The sequence below is a fragment of the Cynara cardunculus genome (genome assembly GCF_001531365.2).
Source record: "Cynara cardunculus var. scolymus isolate 2C chromosome LG 2, CcrdV1, whole genome shotgun sequence".
NCBI lineage: Eukaryota > Viridiplantae > Streptophyta > Magnoliopsida > Asterales > Asteraceae > Cynara > Cynara cardunculus.
In genome coordinates this window covers 63,413,804-63,424,426 of record NC_037529.1, presented here as the reverse complement: position 1 = coordinate 63,424,426, position 10,623 = coordinate 63,413,804, and the positions used below count along the sequence as shown (strand labels likewise).

Genomic DNA, 10,623 nt, shown 5'->3' with positions numbered 1-10,623 from the left:
GATGAAATCGGATAGGGATGAACGAGTTTAAGAGTTTTAAGAGTTTAAGAGTTTTTAAGAGTTTTAGCCAAATGCTTTATAATATAGTATAGATAAACTATCGGACCTTTAAAAATTGGTTATCTATATTCTTTTAACTTAAAAAAAGTTACATTAACCGACTAATAAAAGTACTATGGTTTATTTATTTTTAAAAAAGAATTCAAGATTTTATATTCCAAAAAATAGTTCAAAGACTAAACCATTCAAAATGAGAAAACTTGTTAGGAATTTTTTAAGACTTTTCCTTTTTGCAAAATAAGGAATTTGCCTTTTTTCACTTTTTCTCCTATAAAATTGTCGACGTTCGCAGGCATCTCACAAATAGAGGGATTTTTTTCCCTAATTAACTTGGATATCGAACCCATGTGAGCCGACTAATCCCAGAACGACCACCCATTTCACGGGTAGCCCAGAGTCACCGTATTTGAACATTCGTGGCTACAAAAGGATTTTTATTTCTCTTTGGATTCGAATATTTGACCTCCATACGCTTTTGATCTTTGAAACCCAAGCTCAAACCAATCAAACACCACCCTAATCTGATAGACCTGTGATAACCCCAATTTTTTTCACTAAATCCATTTATGGAATATGTGTAAGTGAAGAATATTCAATACAGACTTATCCCCTATTGCACTCTACTTCATGTGAGCAAAATTGTGTTTTTTGCAAACTCAACAAAATTTATAAAAGTGTTGGGGTGTTGGGGACTACATTATTGATCATTACAACCCCAAACTTCTATCTAACATCTTTCACAACAACAATATACTGTTGGTTCTATTTTCTCCCCACCAGCTTTACATTTAAACCCGTCATCGGAATTTGACCGCAACGGTGGTTCATGAACCCGAGAGGAATGGAAGGTTAGCTACAGTTATAGGAGAGAAATGTAGGTTCTGAGATGCCAAATACACTGCAATCCCCGCTGCATAACCGGCAAAAGCAAAACCGCTCACCTGAAACAAACATTTATAATCAACAATTTTTAATTTATCAACTGTATATTTATTTATATTTGATAAAGAGACATACAAGCGAGACTATTTAGGAGAATAACCTTCTGACATATTTAAAAGACTGTCCGAAGGTTATTCTACCCCATGCAAGCAAGAACATACCTTGCGGAAATACCAGAAAAAGTTGATTTTTTCCATTCCCATTAAAGCAACGCCAGCCGCAGATCCAATGACGAGCATGGACCCGCCTGTGCCGGCACAAAATGCGACCAACTGCCAGAACTCGGAGTCTTGGGGATAAGAGGAAAGGTCATACATCCCCATTGCTGCGGCAACCAGTGGAACGTTGTCTATAATTGCCGATACTACCCCTATTGCGCTTGCAACCAGCTGACTATTGGAAATATGGGAATCAAGGTAATTTGCTAATTCTCGAAGAAGCCCTGCTGCCTCCAGGCTAAGGTTTCAACATTTCCATCAAACACAAAGTCAGAAGTTTGATATTTGCTATAAAAAATCTAAAGCTTTTGGTGGTATCTTGGTTATTATTAAGCTATCTCTGTAAAAAGAATGTCATATTTTGGCCACAAAGTAAGACTAATGGACAAAAAAAGATTGAAAAGGGGGGATTATGGACAAATAAACAAATTTATGCCAAATTTTTTTACTTGGTAATACAAACCCAACAAATATTAACCTTGAGGGGTAAAGGCAAGGCCTTAGGGCTCCTTCCAATAAGTCATTGGTTCGATTCTCCTTAGGATCACTTGGGATTTTCCTAGTTGTTATATTTAGGGCCCATGGGATTAGTTGAGATGCATGCAAGCTGGGCTGGACACCCATGGTTACCAAAAAAAGCCCAACAAATATTTTCTCCACTATATCAATGCTAAGTTTCAAAAGCCAGGTGTCTTTAAGGAACTGTTTTTTTTTATTAACCTGGATATCCAATCCGCTATGCGAGCCGACTAATCCCAGGGCAACTACCTGCTTTATGGGTAGCCCGGAGTCACCGTTTGAACCTCCGTGGCCACAAGGGATTTGTATTCCTCCTTGGATTTAAACTTGGGACATCCAGGCACTTTTCACCTTTGGAGCCCAACGTTTTGGGGTAGTGGAGATGTCTACGTACATTTCAGCCCCAGATCCCACCTCCAGGTTGGATATGCTGGGCTCTTTGGTTTATCAATACTAAGTTTTGAATAGTCATTACAAGCATGCTACTACAGTTATTTTCTTATATATAGATACATTACAAGGATTACGAATAGAAAAAGACCTCCAATATGTCCAAGAGAGAGAAATAACCCATCTGAACGTAATTTTCAATGTGCCTTAAAACACAGCATTGCTCTGAAAACATATTTATGTGGTTGTATTTCCAGGCAAAACAAATATTTGTTTGGTTTACTTCCAAGGGAAACATAGCTAAGTCCAACCTCAAGTTAGAACCACGTTGTGCCTATTGGGCATGCTTCCTCGTAAAGAAAGTGACTTGACTAGTCTGCCGTTATTTATATCATGTTATCAGTAAGGCTCATTAAGGGCAAAGGCAAATATGTAGGAGAAAAGTCGGTTTTCAACCGGAAAGTAGGATTGGTGAGTCAAAAGTGACTCATGAGTAATAGTTGCCAAATAAATATTTTAGTACTTCCTCCGTCCCAAAAATAAATGTCCGCAATAAAAAAACACAGTTTTAGGAATGTATTATTAATACAGTTTTTACTTAACTTAATGACAAGTTTACCCTTATTGAATTTCTCCATCTCATCAACAATTAGACATTTGTGCGTCATAATTAAAGATGGAAATGGAAATTTAGTAAATTGTTTTGTAAGCGGACACTTATTTTCGACAAACTGAATAAAAAATATGGGCGCTTATTTTGAGATGGAGGGAATACTAGAGGGTTAAAAATGGCAAAAATTTTGTTTCCAGAAACAGGAAAAAAAAAGTGATATCAGTGCATACCTGCTGACAGATAAAAGGATCCCAAGGAAGAACAAAGCTCCTTGAGTATCAATGCGCGATAATGCTTGAGGCACCTTCAACCGTTGTCTCTCTGATTCGCCATAGTGGATAGCATCGGTCAGGATCCAAAGAACTCCAAGCCCGAATAGCATACCCAAATAAGGAGGCAAACCAGTTAAAGACTTGAACACTGGAACAAACACTAATGCCCCAATTCCCACTGCAAAAACAAGTTGCCCACGTGGAGCCATCTGTTCAGAAGCCAATACATCCTCTGCATTCTGCCCCTTGGCGTTAACTTCACTGAACAACGAAAAAGCACATGAAATAGTTTAATTAATTTGTAAATATTATAATCCAACTTATTTTCTCTTTTGGTTTTCTTTTTCCTTTCCCTTAGTTGTAATTCCTCTTTGGCTCTCTCTCTCGAGAAAATCTGAACATGTTTGACTTAACACATGATAAGTGTAAATGGTTTTTAGAACTACCATACTTGACTTTTAGTTGCAAAGAAACCACTGTTTTGTGAAACAGGAAAACTTAAACTACACTTTACAACAACGAAGGATTTTGGACAAAGAAGTGCAGAGTACGATGATCCTTTTGCATCTACACATTTCAGGAATTTTCCAAAATCACTCATTCTTGCAATCTAAAGTGCTATCTTTTAGATTTTCTACCCCTTGTTGGTCCTGAGGGACGGAGGAGGCTAGGTTAGCAGAAAGATGGTTATCGGTTCAAGCTAGAACGATGGTTAGTTTGCAACTAAAAGTCAATCATGATATTCAAAAACCCGACCACTCATTAAAATAAGTGTTTGGCCATTTGTGAAATATCTAGAATACACAATGAAGGAATCTTGTGGATCCAAATGATGGTAATGGGAAAGGGGATAACTTTAACTTGCAATCTTTCCAAAAAAGGAAATATTACAATTTTTAAGGTACTCCCTCTATCCCAAAATAAGTGTTCACTCCTATTTTAGTTTATCCCAAAATAAGTGTTCTCACTCCTATTTTAGTTTGTCCCAAAATAAGCATTCACTTTCAAGAGTAAGTGCCTACTTTCTAGTTCTACCCTCGGAGAAATTCATTACTCCCTCTATTATCAAGGGTGAAGTTGTCATTTAGTTTTTAAAAGTGTAATAGTGACACCTTTTTAAAACTTTGTGCCTTTATCATTGTGGATATTTATGGGATAGAGGAACTACTTTTAGGAACCAATTTCCTAATCACAACCGTTTTTTTTTTGTAATCCATCCACTATGTAAGTACCTCGAGAAGGACATGAGGGCCAAAGGCACTGCAAGAGAAACCACACTGGGCAAAAATAAGCTCTGCAATACCAGAAATAGCATCAATACACTCGTTTGTGTATGAAGGTCAACTAGTTATAGATTCTACAACAATAACCAGTTGACAAGAGGAAGAAACCTGCATTGTTGGCAATGTGGATATTTGGCCATGTATCCAAAGCATAGTAGTTGTTACATCACCAATTGGAGTCCATGCTCCACCAGAATTTGCTGCTATTACAACTACAGCACCAAGTAACCTGTCAATAGCTGCTTATCAGATTGCATGCAAAAAATATGCATAGACAAAGTAACCCCTCACTCATAAAAATCATTTTAGACTTCACAAGGGGATGCAATTCTTATATATTCGCTTTCTTCACCATTTAAGTTCCTTTACATAAGGTGCATGCACGTCTTCAGGGAAACAACCGCTCTACTATTTTGGGTAGTCAGGCATGCGTACAATCCCCCCCTCCCCCTCACCCCGACTAGTCCATGTGTGAAAGTAATTCTTTCTCAGTTCTGTCTTCTGTGTAAGCTGCCAATTTGCTATAAAACATCTATCACCCCCCTTCCCTCATTGTTCTTCTTTCCGTGTTTTCAGTAGCTTAAAATACAATTTCTTACACAAAGCAGGTAAAAGAATGAAAGGGAATGCACATAGAGTTTTAGCAAAAGAAGGTTTCCAAAACATGCAATTCTGTTTTATGAGAAAAAAAAAATTACAAATCATTCAGTTACAACAACATACTTTCGGTATTCTGATGGAGGTACCAGTTTCCTCAATAAGGAAACCATGACTATTGTAGATGTGAGGTTGTCAAGCACAGAGCTTAGGAAGAAAGTCACGAAACCAACCTGCAATCATCAGCAATACCATAAGATAACAGAGATGACAAATAACAAAATTGTGAAATATTTTTCCCTCCATCCACAAATCCTTCCTCTTTAATCAATCCAAGCAGGTGACCGCTTCCAATTCCCGGAAGTATAAGAATCTTGAGTGAATAGCTTTCCCTATTAGCTTAAACTATTGAGTTGAAGAGGGCAGATTACAATCTTAGCAGCAATTTATCACCATGGGTATAGAATCAGTAAATAAATGTATCCACCAGAAGACAGTGGTGAGCAGTTTTTGTTTTCTTTCTTTTTGGTTTGGATGGAGGAACCTTGACACATAAATGCATCTTTCATTGGTTACATGGAGCTTATCACTTTAATGATTGAACGACAATTATAACTGTAAAAAATCCAAAATGGATCACTAACCACCCAAAGGAGGGATCGGGGCTTGCGAGTGGTGATATTGTCAGTAACCAGCTTAAAGCCTTGATGAGCATCAATTATCTCCACTATCGTCATTGCACCAAGCAAGAAAAATACTATTTCACTGACTTCTGCTGAAGCATGTSTTAACTCTGCTACTGCTATGTCGGTTGAGGGSGCCTGCATGACAATATTGGCCGTTTTTGGATAACAAATAAGAAATTATGAAAGTGRTACAATATATATTTATGTAATAGTGAGACTTAACAAAAATAAATGCAGCTAAAAGCATAAACCAACGATGAGATGCATATTTGTATGTTCTCTACAGCCATGAGTAGGTTTATCCTTTGATATATCAACAGAAACAGACCAGCAAAAAAAAGATATATACGTATGATCCTTCCCTCCACATTGGCTGTTCCTCTTCCTCAGCATAAAGAGATACTTATAAATTTCCATAATGATAGGAGATGTCAATTCATCGAGCTTTAAAATGTATAATGGCAAAAGCAAATTTGGTTATCTGAATTCTTGGTGGGAGTTCTTGGATATCTACCACGGGTATTATGAAAATAAAGTTGAGATGTTGAGTACAATCAGCCCTGTGGGTGTTGTTGGGGGGAGGGGATGGGAGGCTAGAGGGTGAGTCTGGGGAGTGCGTAGTATGATTTATCTTGTCAGGTTCTTTACATTCTTTTATAACTCTGTTGCTTATATCATCGTGCTTTCTAGATATGTTTCCTTTAGCCTCTCTGCCTCATGGGACAGAGGTAAGGTTTGCGTATGTCCCCCACCCCCAAAAAAAATGAAAAAGAAAGAAAAGACCACTGCGAGTGGGTGGTATGTACCGGGTCTGTTTTGTTTGGTTTGATTTGGTTGCAGCCCCATGAGTGTCATGTATAAACTTTAGAAGTAAGAGCATAAACTAAAAGAAATTTATATCTGATAACACTAACAAAATTGAGAAATAAAACCCAAATTGAGGAAGTTAATGCCTTACTCCGATGCTCCGAATAACCCACAAGCTTACTGCCATTMGTAAACCTACTCCACTTTTATTGAAGGCAAGTGACTCTTCAAAAATTATGCCARCATAACCTATTCCAAACAACAACGCCATTGCAAGATCCTGCACCAGGAGGCATGACAAAACTATTTTAAGATTTACTAAATATCCCTTCATTTCAAACTCAATATCGTCTTAAACAGATGTAACAAGCTATGAGATTAGAATCACCTGGTTTGCAGCCACCCAWGAATGATTAATCGCCACTGTCCCTGTCGCAGYTGCTCCAAATATAGCCACAGCTTTCAATAAATCGGTCTTTGGCTGGTAAGTAGCTTCATATTCTTGTGAGCTTGTTTCATCCACCGAACATAAAGGATCACAAGCTCCCGACGATGTTAAATCCTAATGTCAAACAAATGTCAAAATTCATCAAAACTGCACTATTAAATTGATTTCCGGAAGGTCTTAAGCTATTGAAGAATAAACTCAAGTGGTAAATTCATTCATCTGATAGCAAAATAGACTAATTACAAACTAGAAAACCTATATCAATTCTGAATGAAGAAATGAAGACCTATTTAGCAAACCTGAAACTGGTTATCCAAATTGGGTTTGGGCTTTTGTGGTTGTTCAATCGGAGAGGGGTTTCCTCCTCCAACTCCACGTGCCTTATCTTCTGCACGTGCCAAAACTCCATTCCTGTGCAGAACTTTTGGACCCCTGGCCGTTAACAGAGACGGTGAGGGGGATAAACACACGGAGGAGCGTCTCCTGAATTGGGGATCAAGGGACTGAGAGACATGGTGAGTTCTAAATGGAAGTGGAACGGTAGACATTCAGATGGTTCCCTTAACTACAACTAAGTTGGGAGGGTATAGCGGTGGCCGACGGTGGTGGTGGCCGACGGTGGTGGTTGATGGGGAGGAGTGAGGCTTTGGAATGATCGGACAGCAAGCTTTCAGACACAAAATCTTATTGGTAGCTTCTGCATGTTAAAGGTACAATCAACAATGCATATAGTACAATCCATTCCGCAAATATTGTTTAAACAATAATTCCCTTCTAGTCCTCTAACTTATTGCTAATTGCCATTTCCACCCCAACATTTTAAAATAGTTGTCATCTATGAATGAATAGTTGGTGAAGCTATTCTCACTCACATTCCTTAATTTTATTGTTTTATGATTAATTATTGTTTTAATTATTGTAGAAAATATTAATTCTTTAAAATACTTTATCATATCTATGTTATTTAGGCAAAATGTTGATGATAGAGAATCCAACGTGTCCTAAAAACACCAATGTGAGAGAACATTTTTTGGCTCACTCAACGGCTGAGACTAACCAGGGGGCCTGGGGCGAATCTAGGACCTGTCTTGTATTTGGACAAATACACACCACCTTTTTACCAACTGATTTACATGTCAAAAACATCGTATCTACATTACGACTATCTACTATTATTATAATTGTTATCATTATTTATAATACTATATAATTATGGCTAGAATGCAATGTATCCATAGACATAGAAGTCGGTTTTGCTTGGGGATGTCAACCCCGTATTGTAATTTGAAGTAGGTATTGGGTCTTGATAGACAATTTGGTGTGGGCTCTTAGAGTCGGACATCGATCATCGATCAATATAATGTAATTCCTAGCATATTAGTGGGTCTTCATAGACATTAAGGTGTGGAGTCTTGGAGTCGGGCATTGGCCATTGATCAATATAATGTAACTTCAAGTGAATGAGCTTATTACTTCATTTGACTAGATACTGTATTTGGTTGATGTCAATGGTACGTATAAGTGATGCTTATATAACATTATCTTGTATGTTCCGTCACAACAAATGGTAAATCGGGTCTCCTCCATCATCTTTGGTTGCTTTATGCCCTTCCGTGGGTTAATTGTATAAATAACTTGATTAAAGCTACGTTTCTGTCTTAATGTTTTATAGCTTTAGACTTGGTCGTGTGAGTATTGAATTTCAGTTATATAATTGAGTATTTTTTTTTTATTTATGGGTTTTCCCCAAGAAAATTGTGGGTTTCGGAAAGATGTTGCTTTTACGGTAATTATATTTCATTTGCAAAATCATGATTTAAATTCGCAGTCTTTCGCTTTTACCGATTTATGATTATAGTGAAAACTGTTTGAATTCACTAGGCGTTAAGCCTAACATTTTTATTTGTCGGCATGTGCATCAGGTCATTGTTGGGGTATGGCATTAGTGACATCGTGATGGGATGAGTGCGAAGGATAACGTTTTAGCTTATCGTTGGTGTCTTCCGCTTTTGAAGATAGCGACAGTTATTGGGATATAGGAACACCCGACATTAACTTAGTCTTTATGTAAAGGCTTTGTCTATCTTATGTTGATGATGATTTTAGATTTGATAATTCGAGGTATTTCATGTATTGGTTATTAGAAAAAGGGATCTACCCTTTATTTGTTATATTAATAAAAAAAATTAAATTAGTCGCTCTTTCCAAATTTGAGGGTGTTACAATAATCAAACATAAATTTTTGCATATATGTCGGAATTTAAAGAAACCAGAGTTTGAAGATCTCTAGAGGAGGGTTTCTAATTTATATATTTATAATGTGTAATATAGATATTATTTTGAGTAATTTATGTTTTTCGTCCCTGTGATTTGTTATATCCTTGTGGTTTTGAAATTTTAATATTCGTCCTTATTGTTTGTAATTCATTTCTATTTTTGTTCTCGAGGTCAAACATTGCTTTTAAGTATGAAGAATTAAAATAGAAATGAATTGTAAACCATAGGGAAGAAAAAATCAATATAATTTAAATTATTATAGGAAAAAAAGTAATGAATTATAAACTAGAGAGATAAAAATCATAATTTACTCTATTATCTATAAACTATGAGGGTGAGCCTAGGAGCACCCTAGCACTTACGTAACTCCGCCATTTATGAGAAACACTTTTCGTCGATTTCGTCCAAACGATATGCACACCGTTTTTATTTTGAGCTTTGATTTTCAACTTTTACCAAATTTTAGAATTGTTATTATTTTGTTGTTGATGGAAGTTTCGATCGTAAAATTGGGTATTTCAGTCGACGCATTATCTTACGCACAAATTCAATATTGTAACCACTATTTCGAAATAAAATCCGTCAATAAACTTACAGGAACAACGGTAGCTTTTGTACTAAAATTCAATGTGAGATGAGATATGATAATGATGTGAAAAAATGACGATAATAAATGATAATGATGTGAAAGATAACAAGATGGAATACGCAACTAATTATTCATGAAGATCTTGGAAGATTCATTCGATCTTCCATTATTTTACACATAGAAATACATAGTGAAAAATATAAATATAATAGCAACAAGAAGAAGAAGAAAAATCTATCTCTTGCAGACAACACSTCGCCCATCAAAACCGCTTTGGCATCTCAAGCTTGGCAATTCCAGGTTCAAGGTGGAACCTTCTTCATTGGAGCCCTTAAACTTAGCCACAGAACAATCAGTTGCAAATAAATTTGCACTTGCGAACTTGATATCTCCTCCCATCAYAGGCATCAACACCCCCATTTTCACCTTGCTTACGTAGTCGTCCYTATAAGTCTTTCCCAAAACCCCGTCCACCTCCTTACTTAAGGAAAAGAAGTTGAATTTGAGATCAAGATGTGCAAAGCAATCGTCATTGGTTATGCCATAGTTGTGGATTCTTGATTCTTCTTTCGTTATTGGAACCACTTTGGCTGTGATCTTGAAGAGGTTTGCTACTTCAACAACAATACTATTAGTATCCTGAATCCTAGTGATTGATGTTGTGGAAGAGTTCCAGTTGGTTCCTTCGATTTCTGGGAGAAAGATGCTTTCCCCATCCAATGTAAGGGAGATATGGTCAATGGCATCATCCCAAGAGGAAGCCTTTTGAGCACTGATTTGTAGCTTGTGGTTGTCAAAAAGAACCCCAATGGATTGAATCCATGTAAAGTCTCTACCCATGTTCTTGTTCCTCTTGCCAATGAAGTGGCCATTGATATGGAGGTTGTTATCGGCAACAAGGCAAAAATCTTGATCCTTCTTG

At 36.9% G+C, this 10,623-nt stretch overlaps 2 protein-coding genes across 2 annotated transcripts; both read right to left on the bottom strand.

Annotated features, from left to right (window-relative positions):
- Nucleotides 1–690: 690 nt before the first annotated feature.
- On the bottom strand, nt 691–7,511 carry LOC112507128 (sodium/proton antiporter 1). The gene is made up of 10 exons (XM_025111564.1): nt 7,135–7,511; nt 6,776–6,949; nt 6,539–6,667; nt 5,539–5,715; nt 5,021–5,127; nt 4,406–4,526; nt 4,247–4,308; nt 2,973–3,275; nt 1,164–1,458; nt 691–1,001 (listed from the first exon to the last, which is right to left on the bottom strand). The coding sequence occupies exons 1-10, from the start codon at nt 7,381–7,383 to the stop codon at nt 885–887; spliced, it is 1,734 nt and encodes a 577-aa protein (XP_024967332.1). The 5' UTR covers nt 7,384–7,511; the 3' UTR covers nt 691–884.
- Nucleotides 7,512–9,935: 2,424 nt separating this feature from the next.
- On the bottom strand, nt 9,936–10,541 carry LOC112506278. Its single transcript, XM_025110290.1, has one exon. The coding sequence runs from the start codon at nt 10,539–10,541 to the stop codon at nt 9,936–9,938; it is 606 nt and encodes a 201-aa protein (XP_024966058.1).
- Between the last annotated feature and the right edge of the window lie 82 nt (nt 10,542–10,623).